This window comes from Urtica dioica, chromosome 10 (assembly GCF_054948205.1).
Source record: "Urtica dioica subsp. dioica isolate 48M chromosome 10, U.dioica_male_clone48M_v1_H2, whole genome shotgun sequence".
In the NCBI taxonomy this organism is placed as follows: Eukaryota; Viridiplantae; Streptophyta; class Magnoliopsida; order Rosales; family Urticaceae; genus Urtica; species Urtica dioica.
The window spans coordinates 25,904,742-25,926,375 of NC_142765.1; the positions used below are offsets into that span (position 1 = coordinate 25,904,742).

Below are 21,634 nucleotides of genomic sequence, written 5' to 3' on the forward strand. Positions count from 1 at the left end.
TCTTTTTTTTCCATTAATCAAAATCTTTTTTTAGAAGATAAGGGGTTACAAATATAGTATTTTGAAATTAATTTACAACTTCAAAAATGGAAGCAAATAAAGGGAAATAAAGCCATAATAAAATTGAGAATTAAACATCATTAAAGCTAAATATTCGAAATTAAAGAAAACTGCAGAAAATAGTAAGTGCATAAATTTGTTGTTCTTTGATTTGGAGAGGTGAACTACTGCAATATATTAAGGGGGTAATTAGGCCAGTAGCCTAATGATCCACTTTGCTTTTAAAAAATAGCCAAAATTTCATTTTACTAAAAACATAGCCCACTAGGTCTAAGTAAATTAATTAACTGATTAGATTAATTTAATTTACTTTGAAAATAACCCATCAGGTTGAAGTAAATTTATTAACATAAACAGTTATTTTAATTAACTTTGATCTGGTGGATTATTTTCCTAATAAAATAAAACTTTGGCTAGATCTTTAAAAAAAGATGGAGGATTGGCTAGTTGCAACAAATACTTGAGGTTTTCTAGTTCTTACTTTAGGGAAAGCTACCATATGAATTAAACAAGAAAAGTCACATGCGTGTAAGTCACTTCTAAAATAAAATAATAAAGAGGGAAGACTACTACCATGTGAATTAAACAAGAAAAGTCAAGGCTACTATGTGAATTAAACAAGAAAAGTCTCATGCGTGTCAGTCACCTCTAAAATAAAATAATAAAGAGGGAAAGTTACCATGTGAATTAAACAAGAAAAGTCACAAGTGTGTAAGTCACTTCTAAAATAAAATAATAATGAGAGAAGGCTACCGTGTGAATTAAACAAAAAAAAGTCACATGCGTGTAAGTCACTTCAAAAATAAATAAATAAAGAAGGTTTGAGTTATTGTTTTACTGTGAACCCACTTAATCTGGCTTTGTGTGATTGTTGTTACTTCTGATACCATGGTAGTAGACAGGCACGAAGCCAGGTTGAAGTCTGGGGGGTTATAGCCCCCCTCAATTTTTTTTTTTTTTTTGCACTTTTTACCCTTAAAATTTATAAATTAGTCCTCCCTGATTTTTTTTTACAAATTAACCCCCCTAAAGTGAAATCCTGGTAGTAGACACCTCTCATTGTTGGGAGGAAAATTGTTGCCATATATATATTTTTACTGCAACTTAATTGGGATAGACTGGTACATGATTTTTTGATTGGTTTGAAACAATCATACTCTCTCATTGCAATTACATTTTACAGTTACTAATACTACTTTTTTTATGAGGTACATGGGAAGGAATCCTTTTGTGTTAAATAGTTTGTCCCACAAAAAGAAAGGTACGCAATTTATAGTCGTCTTAAAGCAGAGATGGTTAAGACTTGTGATTTTAACCTTGTTTGCATAAATTCTTTTTTCCAAGGTTTACTCATGGACTAAAATGAGGTTCTTTTCAAACACGCATGGGAGGATGATAAAAACTCAAAAAGGAAATCGTCAAATCCTTTTTAATACTGATTAATGTATAGTTTGATTTTTGTTTCAATTTTATTTTCGTGTAATAATTTTCTATTTCATTTTCAATTACTAAAAGAAATGCTAACCATCCAATAATTTTTATTTTCAAGATATCCAATAAAATATTCTTTGAACGCCAATTATTTAAATATAAGTTAAGTAAAGCAAACAAGATCCACATGCTATAAAATATGTTACACCAGCTGGGATAAAAAAAAAAAAAAACAAATTAGATCAGCGTTTAGAGTCGTGTGTTTAGTATATTATATAGGGCCCCAGTCGCAGGAAAACATTAAAAGGTTTTTGTCCCCATCAATAGGCAAAATTTATATAATTTGATAAATACAGTAACCATCCATAAATGTAGGGGTTACTTTCTTGAATTGGTAATATAATAATGGCAATAACAATAAAAATATTAAACGTATACGTCATTTTGTGTAATAACTATAACAATAATAATAAGGAATATACATGACCATCCAACTTTCAACAAAGCTTCCGTTCAAACTCCAACCCAACTCCCCAAACCTACCAAACCAAAACTCACTCACTCCCTCACTCACTCCCTCACCCCACTTTTTTGCCAACAAACTCTCTCCTTTTTACTTATTATATAACCTCAAACACGCCAAGTGAGTCTGATCACTTCCTAAACTGTGACTTTAATTACCTCACACACATATATATATACATACATACACATACTAGTTGGTGTGTGTGAAAATGATAACAATAGTATTGGTGGTGGTGGTGGTGATGGTGCTATCTCTGCCCGTCCTGTATTTCTTGGGCGGGCGCAGGGGCGGCGGGAAGCTCCCGCCGGGGCCGCGGCCGTGGCCCATCATCGGGAACCTCCCGCAGCTGGGGCCCGTCCCGCACCAGGCCATGGCGGGGCTGGCCCGCACCCACGGCCCGCTCATGCACCTCCGCCTCGGCCACCAGAACGTCGTGGTGGCCTCCTCCGCCCACGTGGCGGCCCAGTTCCTCAAAGTCAACGACGCCAACTTCTCGAACCGGCCCCCGAACTCGGGCGCGAAGCACATCGCCTACAACTACCAGGACCTCGTCTTCGCGCCCTACGGCCCGCGCTGGCGCGCGCTGCGCAAGATCTCGGCCGTCCATCTCTTCTCGGCCAAGGCCCTGGACGACTACCGCCACGTCCGCCGCGACGAGGTCGGCGCCATGCTGGCGGCCGTGTCGAGGGAGAGCGGGGCGGCGGCGGCCAACCTCGGGCAGCTCACGTACCTGTGCGCGGTGAACGCGCTGGGGCGGGTCCTTTTGGGGTACCGAGTGTTCGGGGACGGCACGGGGAAGAGCGACCCGCGCGCCGAGGAGTTCAAGTCCATGGTGGTGGAGGTCATGGTCCTCGCCGGAGTCTTCAACCTCGGCGACTTCATCCCTTGCCTCGACTGCCTCGACCTCCAGGGCGTCGCCAAGCGCATGAAGGCACTCCACAACCGCTTCGACGCCTTCTTCACCGCCATCCTCCACGACCACAAGCGCAACGCCCACGCTAAAGGTGGGCATTAATTTCCTTTCGGTTTTAACTAATTAACTTATCTAGCGGTTAAATTTAGTCGGCTGTCTAAGAAAACACAATTTAAACGTTGGATTTGCAATCTAGTCATTATTTTAAGCATGTTTTAAATCAGGCGACCTTATTGATCAGATAGTATTTGACAATTTCAGACGTTAATTTTGGTGAAAAATCTCATAGACTAGACCACTTGAAACGTTGGATTTGCAATCCAGTCATTATTTTAAGCATGTTTAAAATCGGGCGATCTCGTTAATCAGATAGTATTTGACATTTTCAGACGTTAATTTTAGTGAAAAATCTCAGATTAGACCACTTGAAATGTTGGATTTGCAATCCAGTCATTATTTTAAGCATGTTTAAAATCAGGCGATCTCGTTAATCAGATAGTTTTTGACACGATTGTACTTGACATTTTAATACGTTAACTCTGGTAAATATTCGTTAATCGTGGTGAATGACTAATTTACCGAAATAAACGAAACGTTTGGTTAGTTGTTTTAAGTATTCGAATCCACTTTCATTAGGGCACGGCGAGGAAGAAGACTTTCTGAGCACGTTGTTGTCGACGGAGGAGGGAGCGCTGAGCGAGACGGAGATCAAGGCGCTGCTGCTGAACATGTTCACGGCGGGGACGGACACGACGTCGAGCACCGTGGAGTGGGCCATGGCGGAGCTGGTTCGGCACCCGGCGGCGCTGGAGCGGCTGCAGGCGGAGATGGACGGCGTGGTGGGGCGCGAGAGGCTCGTCTCGGAGGCGGACCTGCCGCGCCTGACCTACCTCAACGCGGTGGTCAAGGAGACGTTCCGGCTGCACCCGTCGACGCCGCTGTCGCTGCCGCGCGTGGCGGCCGAGGGCTGCCGCGTGGACGGCTACGACGTCCCGAAGGGGTCGACGCTGCTCGTGAACGTGTGGGCCATCGCGCGGGACCCGGACCAGTGGGCCGACCCGCTCGAGTTTCGGCCCGAGAGGTTCCTCGAGGGAGGGGAGAAGGCCGGGGTGGACGTGAGGGGGAACGACTTCGAGCTGATCCCGTTCGGGGCGGGCCGCAGGATCTGCGCCGGAATGAGCCTCGGGATCAGGATGGTGCAGCTTCTCACCGCCACGCTGGCGCACGCCTTCCGGTGGGACCTTCCGGAAGGGCTCGTCCCCGAGAAGCTCAACATGGACGAGGCGTACGGACTCACGCTCCAGCGCGCCGTTCCTTTGCTTCTCCACCCCACCCCGAGGCTGCCTAAACACCTCTATCAATAATTCTTACCTATTCTCAATGAGTGTGTCAATTAGATATCAAGAAGATAAAAAAATATGATCATGTTTTGCTACTATGTCTTATCATCTTCTTACTTGGCCAAACACCACTTCACTTGCAGGACTTTGTTGTACCTTTTATTTATAGTGATGTGCCTACTTCAGAACACTCTTCTGTTCGGTTCAATGAGCTTGTCCACTTTTATTTGCAGAGAAATTTGGATACCAAGTCTAATTACCAATGTTGAGTTGGTGTCCATAATTTTTATAAATTAAATAAATTTTCTCTTCATTGAATATAAAAAGGTGCATAGTTCGTGATCTAGACCACCCCTTTTAATAAATTTAGTACCGATGCAAAAGTTTCAAGCCTACTTACTGTATTTAAAAAATAAAAAAAAATAAAAAAAATACATTGTTTTTAGAAGAAAAAGCTAGAGTTTTATTTTGATTTTTTTTTTAACAAGTAGTCCTTTATTTTTTTTATTTTTGTAGTCTTTATAGTAAATTAGATGTAAAATATAGCGATTTCATAGTTGAGTAATGCTATACTAGCGAGCTAGCAAAAAATGGTGACCCTACACAAGAGAAACTAGATGTATACTTTAGGTCAGCAAATATCAACTTTCCTTTAGTACTAGTTTCGTAAATCTTTTCCTCTTGATAACATCCTCCAAAATGTTATCAAGAGGTACGTGACAACTTCAAGATTTAGATTACCTTTTCGTATACTCATCACTACAACTATAACGGTTACTCTCACGTCCTAAAAAGTATGTCCAGTTCTTGTAAACTACCTATACAAAATGTTCTCACTGAGAACCAACATATGCGATTTTCAGATCAAATTATTCAAGCTTTGATTAACCTTCAACTATGGTTAAGCGCTTTATCAAACTGATATCATACTGATAGATATATGATCCTACTCAGTTACAAAATATACTTTGATGAATCTTACTTACTATGTTATCAAACTTTACAATAAAAATAAACAGGTACTTGCTTTGTAACCAACAATCGACATCCTAACAATTCCAAGATAGGAGGATGAAGGGAGAGAAAATTCTCTTATAATTATTATAGCGTTTTGTGAATTGCTTTGTTCTATGGCATAACATTTTTCCAGCCCTGAAAAACGCTACTTCACAATTCATTTCGTTTTTCATAAGAAAAATAAAATTATATATTTCTCTCTTTTCGGTATAGCTTAGTATCATCAATCCCAATCACTGGTAACAGCTGAAATTACTGCCTTGTCTACACATTTTGGCAACTCAAAAGTCCATTGTACTAAACTTATTTCCAGTACAAGGTGTTGCAGGAAAATATGCAAAAAGGCAAGTAGTAGACTTGCTATGAGAGCCTTTTCCGACATTCGAACTAATTAAACTTTAAATCAGGGCAGGGAAAAAAAACATCTTGTAAATCTATACCTCTCTCTCCTATACAAAATGTGCGATCGAATCCGAAAATGAGCATCTCCGCGGTCAAGTGCCTAGCTGGTAATTAGTTCGCCAATAGGATGCTCTTGCTCAAACCCAATGTAACAATCCGAAACTAAAATCAGCTTCATTCCCTGTAAAAACTTAATTCTTGTTAGGGAGCGAGCGCTCATAAATCGCAGCAAATTGCCATCTCTACGATGAAAAAACCTAATCCATTTTTCTTCCCTGTAAGCGCTCAATTAAGATTGCTCAAGCTTAATGATGACACCAGCAAAGCACAAAAGCCTAACAAAATAACCTATGAGCTCTATTCATGTTGACACATTATCTAATGAGCTCTAATACTGAATTCTAAGGGTTTTTTTTTTACGAGTATCTATAAATCTGAAACAGCTACCGGTATAACTATAAGTTAATCCATCCATAAATATCTATATTTTGCGTGCATTTGGAGGTTTCAATGCAATTTAATTATGTGTCGGTATGTATGCTATATTACGATATTATGTAATCTTTTAGAACAAATGTTACTCTTAAAACAAATTTTTATGCTAAGTACGATGTTCATAAACTGGTAGCATGTTATAATGTTTGATTGATCGTGGTAACCATTTTGAGAGAAAACAAACAAGCAATGGAGGTATTAAAAAAACAAGACATTCTAACCTGGAAAGTGGTTGGATCTGATGGCAACTCCATGTTGGTCACCAAGTTATTAGAGAAAGAGACTCTCTTCAGAGCATATAGTTCCGATGTAGAGGTGTTACCAAGAACCAACCACCATGCTTCATCTTTTACCTGTGAGCAACACATCAAAGTGTCAATCGAGTAATAAAAGTAAGCCACTTTTCTCATTCAAAATAAAGACGAATCTTATTTCACCTTAGGGAACCGAGGAACAAATGCTCTTGATGCCTTACGTCTCGAATTTCTTTTCTCCAGCTTGATGTTTAAAGAGGGAGGCTTTCCGTCATTAGTTTCTTTCCGATTAACTCTTAGTTTCACTATAACATTTGGGAAATGCTGCAGATCCTGAGTATTAAAATAAACAGGTCGATCAGTTTGAAACGCCCAACTAACAATGTCACAAGCATAGTCCTATAAAATATAATAGCTTTCTGAAAGGAAACAAAATGCTAATCACGAAATTTGAGAGAAGAAAAAAAAAAAAAACCATGCCTGATGCAACCTTATCCCAAAACATATAAATGACTTTTTGGTTTACTTTTTTATTTCCTCATTCGTCCTTATTCTAAATAGAAATTGTTTTCACTCTCCTACAAGTAAACCAAGATATCCTGCGAGCAATAGTTTAAACGGTTGCAATCTATCGACGACAAACCTGATATAATCTTGAAATAGGGAAATTTCCGATCACATTCTGCAACGTTGTCTTTGGCAAGTCGAATAGTTGCTGCAAACTCAAAAGTCCTCTTTGGCTAAGAGCATCTGCAAGTTCATCAGTCATGCATGGCAACATCCATAAAGATGAGTCTTTATCGAACCACGAGCCCTGTTATAAGGAACCAAAAGGAATTGTCAACAAGATTAATGCTACTTCATGGGTAAAGAAAATTTGGAGTGCAGTCGAGATGAATTTTTATCAAACCACGAGCCCTATTATCACAAGATGAACTCAAGTTTTGAGCTAAACTTAGTAATCCAATAGTGATGTCTGAGACTTATTTTCTGCTAAAGAAAATAAATAAATAAAAGTGAGATGAAACTTTTAAACGGTACCTGCATGACCATTTGCAAAAGATTCATACAAGTAATTGCGCTAAAAAGCCATCCGCTGTTGGCACATATATCTATCATGGCTTGCATGACTCTTATACTTTGATCCAAGACCGACTTCAAATCCGTGACATAGTCACTGATTGGTAATTCTAACTGAGAGAAATGTGCCTGGGCAACAACAAAAAACAAAGTGGTGAAGAAGAAAATTACAGGAAAACAAGGAATCCAAAAGGTAGAAAAAGGATTCCGACCAAACTCGGAATGGCCACTAAACATTATTCGAACCTGTAACAGCAAATTGGTCTTTACGTGAGGATCATCAAGCCGATCCTTGTCCACCATATATCGAACTCTCTTGGACAATGCTTCATTGTAATTTTCCTAATATCAATAGATACAAGGTAAACATTTTCTTCAACCGAATGACTGAGAAGGTCGGAATATATGGATGGGTACCCAAAACAAACACCACAGAAAAAGCACAAAGGATTATACCTCATTATGCCTAACAGGAAGTTCATTATACTCAGAAGCTCCTGACAGAATATGTAGAAACACCTACATGATTGAAAGGTCTAAGCATGTTACCCAACATACAATGTTTATTGTAAATATCTTAAGGAGTTTTTAATTACTTCAAGAGATGTATCTGGACCGATGTTTGAACCAAACATCGAGACTGTTGTGTAGCTCAGGTAATATTGTGATGCTATTGAACCCAACATCATGGGCTCAACACTATCTTCATTTATCTTTATGCATCCACTATCTTCCAGATCCTCAAACGTTGTCTGCACTAGCCTGCCAAAGGAGACAGTCAATCAATGAACTAATGGATAGACAAAAAATCATTGTGACCGGAAATTTAAAATACCTAGACAAATAAGAGCTTATGATTTCAGGCTCCTTGGTTTCCAACCCATAGTAAGCTGGATTGATCATCTACAACAACACCACAAAATGATTGTTATTAAAGCACCAGTTGACTTCCTGATTGATATAATCATTTATATTTGGAAGTGAAAAATAAAAATTAAGATTACAAGTTGACCAGTTGAACAATTCTTCCAAAGGTCATGGTTTTTATGACCTTCAAATCGATAATCATGTCATAAAAAATCATACCAGTCTTCGGAAAAAGTAAGTCCAAGTAAGATAGTGAACTGCATCCTCTTTATGACAAATTGTGCCAGAAACTATCTCCGCATTCATGTGGTTATGCAACTGCTCCATCAGACTACTCTCAACAGGAAACGGTTCGTACAAAAACTGAAAACAAGATTTCATATTAGTTCTGAATTAACATCCAGTGGAATCTTTAGCCTTGAAAAAAAAAAAAAAAAAAAAAAACAAGAGAACAGCATCGATACACTATGGTGATCTATCTAACCTTTTTATAAAAGCTCTTTTTCGGCTCATGAACAAGAATTACTGCTTTCCCGTGCTGATCGTATTGGGGACGTCCGGCACGACCCATCATTTGCAAGATATCCGTGATTGGGAAATCTACATATCTTTTCGTCTTCCCATCAAAGAATTCTGTCCCCTGAACAACAAACGTGGGGTTTTTCAATATAATGTATTTTTAAACATCATCATCCCTCCCAAAACATTGTAGTGACGCCTGACCTTGATAATGACCAGATGCGCTGGAAGGTTTACACCCCAAGCCAATGTACTAGTACATATTAAAACCTGTAATGCTAATGACAGATTAGCGTGGGGTTTATTACTTCCACAAAAAATAAGAAAAAAAATACTTGCAGAAGGCAGAGAAATGCCTGAATTCTGTTGTTTGCAAATAACTCCTCAACTAAAGATCTATCCTTTTCATTTAGACCAGCATGGTGCAATCCGATGCCGAATTGCAAGGTATGTCGTAGATTCTGATCAGTGACCTGAGAAAGAACCATCTGCAGATCATCTTCAGGCATGCTAAGAAACTGCCTCGGTTGCTCATCTGAAGCTGCATACTATAGTTGCAAACACATAGGGATTAGTAATAGTATTGAACAGTTCGTACAACTTCATAAAAATTTGAGTCCCACCTGAATGAGGTCCAGTGCGGTTAGTCTTGTCTGACGCCGAGATGAAACAAATACGAGAACTGGTTTTGTAGGAGAATGAGTGCATATTGCCGCATATGTGGGTTTGTTCATACTATTCATCCGTGGACAGTAGAACTTTCCAGGATATCCCTGCACAAAAGAATATGTATATACTTTTTTTTTTTAAACAAGAACAACGTTATATTGAAACATGCAATAGCCAATTACATGAGTGGTACTTCAGGAAAACCCCGAAGCAAACCCCAAAAAGAAACCAAAGTAAAAAAGGGACATCCCCCAACACAAACACCGAAACACCTACGAGCCTATCCGAGACAAAAACTTCCTAGAAACTGCAAAAACTACAAACCCGCCCGCTGCTCCGATGGGAAACAAAACACCGTAATAAAATCCAAGAATATGTATATACTGTAACCAGGGGTTTGCTTAGTTCTAGCAAATGTAAACAAATTATGTTATTATAATGAACCATCAACCATTTAATAATCGGTAAGGTACATATGCACTGAGGAAACTGTTTACAAATTCCAATAACTACAATAACACACGATGATAATTATTTTACTGCCATTATGTAGCGGGAAACAAGATCAGCCATTGATCCACTTGCCTGAATATGAACTTCAAGAGGCACGGGCCTCACACTTGGTTTGAAATTGTAGAGTCCGACTTCGCCCACACCCAACCAATCAGCTAAATCTCTGAATAGAGAACATAGAGAAAACATTTTAGGGGAAGACATCATATGAATCTGCTTCAAACATGATTAATTATGATCCAATCATTGCCGTCTTCTGTACGTCCATGACAACAATAGCATCAGTTCTTTAGTAACATCCTCTGGCCAGCATTTTTTTTTTTACCCAAAGAGAAATTTACGTTTAAAAAAATAGAAGCTGAAGCAGTTTCCTTCCAATCGACAGAACATATGGCACAACAATGATTATGATAAAGTATCCGATGGATCGATGTACAAGTCAAGAGTCCGAAACAGATTCAAAATCTTAAGTAATACAAACAAATTAATATTGAACAAATATACCTTGCATTTGCTAAAGCGGTTGAGAGACCTACAAACCGTACTGCACGCTCTGTTTGTGATGATATGTATCTCATCCTTGACACAATAACCTGGAAACATGTCCATGTATAAGCACTCTCTATTTGGACATTTATGCTATATATATGTTTGCAATACTTATACCAAGTAAGAGTCACCTCTTTCAACCGTACGACTACTTTATGATTGACTAAAAAAAAATACTAAAATAATTGAATTGATTAGTAATTCACTGCTTCTAAATAAACTAGTATCTATACATATACATTTTTTTTTCCTTCCATCATATTTATCATTATTAGAAACAGAACTTTTTATTGATTAGAAAAGGTGACTAGCAATTGCCAAGGAGACGATTCAAAGCTTTCCTTCCGTCATACTAAAAATCCTGAAAGATCATAAATTCTTAGAAGAAAGATCATAAATAAATTCTGAGATCCTATCTACCAAACATGGTAGATGTTTGGCGAGAGAACTGGAAGGATCTCAGAAGAAAGATTTTTAATTTGGCTTCTTCCAGGAACTCTATGCATAACATAGAGATGTCATTTTCTTTTACTCTACCGAACTGGAAAGATAATCTGGAAAATTTTTGCCAGAAATTTACTAGGCTCCTTTCTATTTTTTACTTGGTACTTTTTGTTCTCATCAATAATATGGAATTCATTTAAATGTAATGTTATTAAAAAATAAATATGATACAAAATATAATTCGGTGACATCAGCAATAGCGCTCAAGCCAATCTAGTAACCATATACCTCGAGGATTGGTCCACGGTCAGCCCCCAGCAAGTGAATCTCATCCAAAATCATTAAGCCAACCTATTACGCAAATAAGTATATGTTAACACAAGTGCATCAAAACCAAGTGTAGGTGGGAAGAATAATCACGATCTCAGAGGAAAGAAGGAGAAAACCCTGAAATGGACCGTACCTTTTTAACATAATTTCGGGTGTGCCAATTTCGACTTATACCATCCCACTTCTCAGGAGTTGATATAATAATATCTGCTGACATGAGAGCCATCATATCGGGGGTAAAGTCTCCCGTCATTTCAACCTGGGAAAATTATTTCATTCTTTTGTCACTACTAAATGCGCAAACATCTAATTCTGGCTAATAGATAGGATACTGACCATCTGTTTTCCAAGTTTAGGGACTAGTCCTTTTCTCCAATCATTCATTCTTTCACGTACAATAGCCTTAAGCGGTGCAATGTAAATGACCTGTATTAAGTGTACCGCATAATTAGATGAAGCATCTGAACCTTGTGATAGTAAAATTTATTACATATGGTTGAGTCAATTAATAAGTTATTTTCAGTGGAACAGTCCGCGTACACGGGACTGGGATTAGCAAATCATAACAATCAACGGCCAGCCCTTTGATGCATACCTCGCTATAAAAGCTATTGTATATACCTTCATATCAGGTTGAGTGTTGAATAGGCGAAGCATAGCAAGCTCAGCAGATATAGTTTTACCACTTCCGGTAGGAGCTCCTAGAAGAACGCTATTGTCAGTGTGGTACAGAACATGAAACGCCTGCAGGGGGGATCTGAATTTGTTAGTACGCAATTTACTACAACTGTAAAACTATAAAGAATTCTCTTTTCCGGCTTTGCTGTGATCTAAAAAAACAAATTTATAAAGAATTTTACAGATCTCAACCTGCGTTTGAATTGGATTAAAATGAGAAAATCTGTACAAGGCTTCATAGGTACTGTTGCCTAGAGCAGTCACCGGAAGAGGCTTTAAATCTAGAAGCTCTGTATGGGAAGTAGAAACCTGCAAAAACATTTTTTTTAGGAGAATAATTTCCATAGGAAGACAAAAGACATGCATTACTACCTCTGGAAGTTCAAGATTATGGAAGGACACGGTGTAGAAAGCTTCAGACTGCAACCAAGAATCGGAAACAGCACGAATATAATATTGTGGTGGATGTGGTTCAAAAATTGGTACAGTAAAAGAGAGCTTCTGTGGTTCTGCTTTGGACATCCTCTTTGTCAAGGTAAAAAGTTCAGAGTGGTAGATGTGGTCATTCTCCGAATCCTGCTCATGTAAAATACAAATTCGCCTTATTATCGATCAAATTATTCACAATTTACTTCATAAGAAGAGAACACTATATTGAGGGAAAGTAGCAGATAGCAAAAGAACAAAATATATACATATATATTTACATTTAAAAGAAATGGAGAAAATTGATCAATTCAATTTAAATTAAATATAGATCTATCTCTGAATGAGAATGACATTCAATAATCAACCTCAACTAGAATCCACCAACGCTGTGAAGTACCATGAAAGCGATCTTTCCATGTGAACTCTGGTGTTATATGCAAATCCACCTGTAAGCTAAGAGCTGTTATCATACAGTAAATAATAAATAACAAGAAGAACTTAGTACCAGTAGTGCATACATTTACATGTGTTAAATGACTATAATGGCAGAAAGCGCGAATCCTTACCTTCAAAACAGTTCTCGTGATTGGACTTACAGTTGCTTCCAACTGGATCCAAGGAAAATAACCCAAATGTTGCTTAATCACCTTTCATTATGCCAAAGTAGAACTCGTTGTTAATAATCATCAAAATCGCAAGTCCATCAGACTACTAAACTTTAAGAACCTTGATTTTGGAAAATTACCCTTCCTCCGGCAGCATAGCGAACCAATGCTCCAATATCTTTTTCCTCCATGTCCTGCAAATGATTTAAGTCAACTCCTCGTTCTTCAAGCTTCCTCAGCAACTGGACAAATGAAGAAGAAGCACTCAGAAACCGCTTAACTCAAGTCTATGGCCAATAAAATTGTAGAGAAATATGCAGAACAAACATCAGCAGAAATATCTCTGTCGAACTGTCTGAGGGGATGCTGATGTGGCCAAATTTGGCGATCCACAGCTTTGCAGTATTCCAGCATGAACATTGTCATCTCACACCAGCCTTTTCGCAAACAAATTTCAAACAGGGCCCGCATGATACGAGCCAAGCTGGCACTGATGTACGCAGCATCAGACACCAATGAAAATGTATCAATTGTTCCACGAGATATATAGAGCTGCAAGTCCCATAACCATAATCTCAATGAAAAAGAGTACATAGACTTGGTTACATAATCATCTAGATTCCAAAAGCCTTGGAGCAAAGTTTTAATTGCCGAGTATGAGTAACCTGAATGAGAATGGAAATTTTTCCATATTTGTGTGAAGGACCACCCTTGATCTCTAAGGGACACGATGTACGAGCCAAATTCTCCAGTTCATTTTGTTCCTCGTCGCGAAGCACAATATTCTCGAATTCAGACGAGTGTGCGACCATGTTAATTACCTAAAGAATCAAGATAACTTGTTACAAAGTTGTAAAACGAGGGACTCGAGAAGAAACGATATACAGCACCAAAGCACGGCAGTAATTAAGTTCAGAAAATAATAGAAGTAAGGACAATTAATAGGTTTAGAAAGCATTGTGGTAATAATGCCAACAATGATCAAACCAACCTCGCTGTCACTCATATGTCGTTTCAGCATTTCATTGTAAGTTTCAACACTAGTGTACTGGATATAAAAGTGACTTGCGATGCGACCTAGCTCTGTGCAATAAAAGTTGCCACTTTTCTCATCAAACCGCATCATCTTTGCTTTATCCAATGCACGTGCAGCGTCAGTGACAAGAGCTCTTTGCTTCAAACTTAGGGCAGGATCCGCCATGACCTGCCAAGAGGAATACGCAAAAAAAATATTTTCAAGGTTGCCTTAACAAGCAGCAGCAGCATATAAATAGTTATCATCAATGTTCAATTGTCTATAATTATTATTTGATTAGCTAGTTCTCAATTTATCTGGTTAGTTTAAACCCTAACTTAATCTAGCTTATTTCCTAACTTGATCTAGCTTATTTTGTTTATACCAATTGACTTGTACTCATTCAGAAATAAAAGAGATTTTTTTCAAAAAACCACTCCCGTGTAGATATTGCATGCCTTACTGCCTCCCAGAACTTCTCAACACGCGAATTGTCTCCCTTTTAACATAAACTTCTATCCCAAAAAAATCGAGGATATTTCAGAAGCTAGACCACATTCAAGATTGTGCTATACAAGCCAGTATACAATACCTCATCCCATGCAATACCGTAGGATAAAGGATTTATCCTCATCCTTATGAAAAGGTATGTGTATCCAAGCCATGCACAAGCTTCTTTGACATTAGTCACAGTACCCAAAGCAACCTCCGCGTTTAAATTGTCTTTTAAGGAGCTAATAAACTGCAGATAAAAATTAGAAACTTTTAATGTAAGAAGTAATAAGGGGCAGGATCCTTCAAACCTGAAAATAAACAAATTTAATTAAATGTGACAGGAAAATTATCACTTTCTACTGCATTAAGAAAAACCCAAAGTATATCAAGTTTTTTTTTTGTTTTTAAAGAAACAGCGGGACTTAAATTATTAAAAATCACGGCGCAGCCAGAAAAAAAAAAAAAAAAAAAAAAAAAAAAGTATATCAAGTTAAACTCGAAGAAAAAATTATGCAGCAGCATAAGTGCACACACATTCTTGGCCCACACTAAAGAATTCTATGTACATAAATACAATGCAAGCGAACAATGTACAAGCATTCATATATTTCCTTTTAAAACTTCAGCATACAACAAACCCTTTGGTTTTACTCATAGTAGGAAGTTTCAACTAACTCCCATGAGAGCAGAAACAATATATTTGATGTTCTAATTCTAAATTAAAAAAATTTATGTTCTACATCTTAAATGCATATTACTTTTTAGGGAAACTATCTTAAATGCATATCTTTTCATTTATCTGATTCTCGGTATTAAGAAATGATAAATATTTATTCAGAAAAACTACCTGACTTTCAATTGGAAGCTGAGATGTCAGTAATCGCAAATAATGTGCAAGTTTGTTGTGAGATGTGATGATGATACCTTCTCCACTTGTATCGAATTGAGGTCTCCCTGCCCGTCCAAAAATCTAACAAAAAGCCAATGTGAACATAGAACCAAAATATAACTATGATGTGTATCTTTAAGCGAACCAAAATATAACTATGATGTGTATCTTTAAGCCTTTCATATTTGTTTGCCTCACCTGCATAACATCAAGCATACCAAGATCTTTCCATCCACCAGCCTTTGGATCATATAATTGGGTCCCCTGAAGCAGAAAACGATGTTATGTTAAACTAAATAACTTTGAATGCAATACCTCCAAGAGTTCAACCTTCCTAACTGGATCAAATACACGCTTTCTCTTTTTAGACCTTGTCATGGACTGGTCCAGTGTCCAATTTAATAAAAAAAATAAAAATAAAAACAGCGACCTTTTATTGATACGGCTAAAATACAGGGAAGTGAACAGGCCCATCACCAATCAACAGTATTCTTATTTCTTTGCTTTGGGAACTTTTCCAAAACTTTTTATTATTGATATAGTATTTCGTTTCTTCAAAGACTATATGCGTCAATAACTTTCTATAATACAACGAACTTAAAAATGCTAAACTGAAAAAATAGAAAGTAATCAATATATACATATGAGATTCCCAAATTATAGCACCAACCTTAATCACAACAGTGTGAGCAGGAAGATTTACACCCCATGCTAAAGTTGCTGTACAAACAAGTACCTATAACATTGTGTTATAATACTTCTATCAGAAAATAAAGAGTAAAATGGTCAAAAGGAAAAATGAAATAGCTCTACCTTCAAGAGTCCATCAGAAAAAAGACGCTCAGTTAAACCTCTATCAGCTCGTAACATACCAGCATGATGAACACCAACTGCGTGTGAAAAAAGCTCAACAACATCCTTGTTTCTGGACTTGATAACCTCCCTCTGAAATGCATTGAACAATAAATGAACAACATATGAGGAGAATAGCAAAAGGAATTCAATGACTGCCTACACAATTTCACTTCCTTGCCTTTGCTAGAGGACACTGTGGATGTGTATCATTGTTAAAAAGCTCCAGATCCTCTGACCTCTGAGCAAGTTCAACCTGTCAACATAGGTACAAGAAATATATAGGTGAGAACAATCCTTCATAAATTATAGTATTTATCACTCGTCAAAGAGCATATATGGCTATTTGCAGGCAAAAAACGCTAATAACTCAGTTACTCGTCAAAGAGCTTCCATATATTTTGAGAATAAATACGATGAGCACGAATTAAATCTAATTCCTGTTGAAGTTCTGATCTTCGCAGGTGTTTTCAGTTACTGTAGTTTCCGATTTACATAGCTTTAACACTAAACAGATTCTGTGAGTGATTTGTATTGGAGCTTTTTTTTATGTTTTGATAAACATTCGTTGCAGAATTTCTACAATAGTTTTAGAAATGTTCAAGCTGGCTGCATCAGCATGTGATTCTATTACAGACACTAAGTCTAAGTGTAATGAACAGATCAATATCCTTTGCTTCTTGTATAATTTACTTCAGTTATTAATAAATTTGTCTCTTCTTTCAGATTATTTAGTAATTAAAAAATGATACAGCACACAATCGAAGAAGAGGGGACTAGTAGCTTACTGCTGAAAAAGAATGTTACTTATCTTAAGTCTTAACAAGTATATGGACAACATACTCAAAATTCAAAGCATGACTGTAAAGTTATAAGATATACAGCAGGGAATACCAGCTTTTCTGCCGTTTTAACAGTGTCCTTCCGGGAATTTACAAATACCATTGCTTGATGGCCACGCTTCAGCGAATCAACAACCTGGCAAGGGATACCAATATAATATACAAAAATCTGCTTTAATGTATAAATGCACAAAATGTGTTTTAGCGTATAAATGCACAAACAGCTGCTAAAGTATAAAGCACCTTCCTATAACAGATATCATTCATTAAATCATTCCGGAGTGCAAAGTTCTGCTCCGTGACTCCGATATACTGTTGAGCAAGAGGCACGGGACGGTAGCTAGAATCGAAATAGAATAAGCCAGCGTCTGGATTCACTCTCAGAAATTGTGCGACCTAGGTGAATAGATAATGTAACAATTAAAACGTACTTCCTTTATGATATTTAGCATACGGAGGCTCGGGAATAAGAGATTATAGATTAATTGTGCAAATGGTAAACCTCCAAATAATTGGGAAGAGTAGCCGAAAGTCCCACAATTCTTATCATCGACTGTGTCGATTCCACCTGTTAATTGCAAAAACAAGCTTGACATATGAGTAACCGGCCAAGTTCAATTAAACGTGAGTTGAAAATAGAGCAAAACGCAGTAGAACGAAACACTTGAGAAATTTCAGCAACAACAAAAAATAAATAAAGGTATTTGAGAACCCTATTGATGCCAAAAGCTAGGGTAGCTAAAGAAGATACCGACCTTTGCCCTAAAAAATAAAAATAAAATAGCAAACAAATTCACAAACACGTTATAATTCTAGTGATTGGTAACCTGGCGTAAAGTCCGAGCAACAAGCGCTTCTATGACGGGACCTCTATCATCATTCAATAGGTGCACTTCATCAATAATTAATAGTTTCACCAGCATTGACAATGCCATGTCACTGCTTTTGCGAGTTATGACATCCCATTTCTCTGGTGTTGTAACTATCATCTATATAACATTATCATAAAGTCATTAGCTCATGAATGTATCTCGCTGTACAAGTAACTAAGCATGTGCATTTTGGATGACAACAACCTGGGTTTCTTCAAGTTCACTCCTAGAGAGTTGCATGTCCCCAGTAAGTTCCTTCACAATCATGTTCAGTGGAGATAACCGATGGCTAAATGTTGAGGTAACCTCTGCTGCTAAAGCCTGAAAATACAAATAAAATAAATAAAATAAAATAAGAGGTTTATGACTTATTACTCCATTAATATTTCACACAGTTCTTAAAAAACAAATCATGATATATTGCAGAGATAAAAGACAAAATAAGAACTTTGTTTTCTTTTCTATATATATATATTTCATTGATTTCGTTCTTGTACTTCAAACAAATAGAAGAAATATACAGCTTGTGAATGGGCTTTACCTTCATCGGAGCAACGTAAACTATCTTAAACTCGTCTTTGTGCAAGTAACCATCTCTGAAATGCTGCCCAATCTGCAAGACTCATTAACTCACCATCGGATTTAAAAGTAACATATAATGTTGAGGTTTTCAACAATGAATATCAACAAAAATTTGCGCACAAAAAATACTGCTTGTCATTGTTTCCCGTTCTTTAAAATAATAATAATTTTCTCTTTTCTAAAAACAGTTTTCACATTTCAAAAACATCTCTATTATGTTCCATGTCAACAATTGCTTATTAAAATAAAATTTAAAAAAAAATTAAAAAAAAACCAGCATACTCGTGGCACACCTCATGAAGAATAGATATCATAGCTATATTTGTTTTTCCAGCTCCCGTGGGTGCACAAACCTGTTGATAAACAAAAGGAGAGAAAACGGTTGCATGTTGAAGACGAAGAAAACTTTTCACCGTTGAATGTGCTTATGAACAAGGTTACTCACCAGAATATTCTCATTTGTGTAGTAGACAGTTTGAAATATTCGACTCTGAATGCGATTCAGAGATTTGTAGCCACGAAAAGCAGCTTGAGCAATATCATCCAGCTCTGTTATCTCGATCTAACAGGAAAATTCAACAAAAGGAGTAGTGTAATAAATGTTTATCAAATACATTAACACAAGGCATACGATGGCCTGACAATATTTGAACGCAAGTCACAAACACGTATCCACGTACGAGCTTTTCACCAGGCTTCATTTCTGCTGTCGGTGTTGGAGGAATTTTGACCTCCTCGTATCCTTTGTTCGTCGTCCTGATAGTTCCTTTCGGAAGACCGGTGATTATACTATCACCCGACCCAATGATATCGTCAAAAATAGCCTTCTTCTCGCTTGCCTGAAGCAAAGAAGCAAAATTGACAGAAGACAAGACACCCTCGGCTCCATATTCTCCTCGCCTGACTCGCTTTTCTTCCTTCCGGCGGAGTTTATCGATTTTTTTCTCAGATTCTGTCTGTACAGTCACCTGAATCAGAAGCAGGTGTTAGCTTTGCTGGTCCAAGTCAATAAGAAAGAAACGGGCAATCTTACTTGAGTGCCGTAACTGGGCATACGTGATTGAACGGTCGATGAGGTTTTGTCGGACTTCATGATTGACAAACCATGATTAACACACTCCACCAGTTCCTTCCTGTGCTGTAGATATAATGGAACTTTGAACGTTAGTAACCAATCTCCCTTAATCTCAGAGAAGCAAAATTACAAATGAAATCTCTTACCGATATAAGATCCTGCACAGTCTCAAACGCACCGTCGCCGACAAGATCCAACAAATCACCGGCAATCTTCGGAAGAAAAGGAAACAAAACAAAAAAAAAGTTTGAGCTGAGAGTGGTCAGAGTAATTCTGCAACAAGAAAAGGTACAATCACATACCTCCTCTCCGGGCTTATCGGAGGCAAGAACCTGACAAATGGCGAGCGCCAATTCATCGCGGGAAAGCTGTGAAGCATTTCCTCGAACAACTTGGTCACACTCTCCCCTCAGCCAACTCAAATCGAATTTCCGACCTCCGTCGGTTTGTGGGGTCCACGTCGACGATGACGACGATGCTACGATCTCCTCGCCGCCCAACACGTCTTCCAAAGAAGAGTCCACCACGAACCGCCGGGGCGCTCGAAAATCGAGGTCGGCCCCGAACTCGGCAACATCTTCGGAGGCCTCGATACACACCTGACCGGTCTGAAGCGCCGAAAGTGCCTGAACGGCAGACACAACTTTCCGGAGATTGGAATCCGAGACCGCACGCCCCAGAACTCTCTGCAGTTCCTCCCTCTTCTTCTGACTGCATTGCATTCAATCATCAAACGCCGATTTTGAAACGATCACACAACGCATTTTTACCTACTTTTCATTTGGAGGTTGAGAAGGTTCGCTCAAGAAGCGATAGACAGAGACCGCCACGTGGCGGAACTCCTCCGGAGGCACTTCGGTCTCGATCAACTCCGTGACTGCTCCGATGAACTGCTTGTAAGCCTGTCGCACTTGCGATGAGGCTGCGAGATGTTTTGATCAAATGAATATGCTCGCATAACAGATATACTGTGTTCGTATTTACATGCGCAATCGTATTACGGACCTTGTTCCCAGCCATGAACTATCAGCGTCGCGAGTTCCGACGAGCTATGTATGCAGGTATCAAAATTGAGCAATTAGAGGATCGAATTGAAGGTTCGGAAAGAAAATTCAAGAATCAGAGAAACAGTACTCGCGAGGTTGTTTGACACTTTGAAGGAAGATCTTGCGGCGCAGATAGGCTTCGTCGGCGTCCAAAGGCCGTCGGAGAGAGCTGCTCAGCCGCGGAACCACCTGAACCGACATTCCTCAATCGCTGTAAGCAAGAAATGACTCTTCGTTTCCAATAAAACAGCATTAACATCTTCTCTCTCGCTTTCCCTTCTCCTTATTCACAACTACTGGGCTTAATAGGCCCAGTTAAGTTGATAAGTCCGAAATTTAGGCCCTTGTCGTTTTTCACTTTTTATCTCCATATTAACATGAGGAAATTAAAGAAATATCTCACAGTTCCAATAAACTCTCTCAATCTTATTAAAAATTTACGAAACGATATTAAAAAAAAAAACATTATTTTACAAAAAAAGAGCATAAGAAGGAAGGAAAAAAGAAAAACTTCTCAAAAAAAGAAAAAAAGTGAACACCATTCAACAATTTATTTTTACTAAAGAAACTTTGAATTTCCAAGACTGGTGTTTGAATTTTGATCTCTCAAGTCATCCTTCTTTTCAGGAGTTAACAAAATCCCCTCTAAAAAAATTTATTTTAAAAAAAATCAATCAATTGAAATGAAATCATAAGGTCAATATAGAATATTATAATCTCTCTCTATAGGTTCAAAATATCGACAATGTATCCCGATAAAAATTTCGGTAGAATTTCAAGTTAATTTTCATATTTTCCAATCGCAACTCTAGTTTTCTCTTATATCATCATGTCTCCAACATCAA

General features: G+C 38.0%; 2 protein-coding genes across 2 annotated transcripts; one reads left to right on the forward strand and one right to left on the reverse strand.

The window, feature by feature from the left end:
• The first annotated feature begins 2,132 nt into the window (after positions 1-2,132).
• TT7 (Cytochrome P450 superfamily protein) lies at positions 2,133-4,305 on the forward strand. Its single transcript, XM_089628632.1, has 2 exons — positions 2,133-3,021; positions 3,567-4,305. Exons 1-2 carry the CDS (start codon positions 2,226-2,228, stop codon positions 4,292-4,294), a joined length of 1,524 nt encoding a protein of 507 aa, XP_089484758.1. The 5' UTR covers positions 2,133-2,225; the 3' UTR covers positions 4,295-4,305.
• A 1,319-nt stretch (positions 4,306-5,624) lies between these two features.
• LOC149384529 (U5 small nuclear ribonucleoprotein helicase) lies at positions 5,625-21,059 on the reverse strand. The gene is made up of 49 exons (XM_089628060.1): positions 20,878-21,059; positions 20,749-20,792; positions 20,518-20,665; positions 20,046-20,454; positions 19,890-19,955; positions 19,702-19,806; positions 19,349-19,636; positions 19,114-19,230; positions 18,962-19,021; positions 18,628-18,699; positions 18,291-18,407; positions 18,042-18,203; positions 17,717-17,782; positions 17,458-17,610; positions 17,267-17,350; positions 16,554-16,628; positions 16,334-16,465; positions 16,191-16,256; positions 15,719-15,784; positions 15,479-15,601; positions 14,729-14,878; positions 14,113-14,325; positions 13,787-13,942; positions 13,449-13,673; positions 13,262-13,363; positions 13,083-13,163; positions 12,882-12,962; positions 12,460-12,663; positions 12,280-12,396; positions 12,031-12,153; positions 11,746-11,835; positions 11,543-11,668; positions 11,368-11,430; positions 10,591-10,679; positions 10,159-10,249; positions 9,528-9,677; positions 9,261-9,452; positions 9,109-9,174; positions 8,870-9,025; positions 8,605-8,748; positions 8,354-8,421; positions 8,115-8,280; positions 7,975-8,037; positions 7,765-7,860; positions 7,480-7,647; positions 7,082-7,252; positions 6,622-6,771; positions 6,406-6,537; positions 5,625-5,870 (listed from the first exon to the last, which is right to left on the reverse strand). Exons 1-49 carry the CDS (start codon positions 20,988-20,990, stop codon positions 5,790-5,792), a joined length of 6,180 nt encoding a protein of 2,059 aa, XP_089484186.1. The 5' UTR covers positions 20,991-21,059; the 3' UTR covers positions 5,625-5,789.
• Between the last annotated feature and the right edge of the window lie 575 nt (positions 21,060-21,634).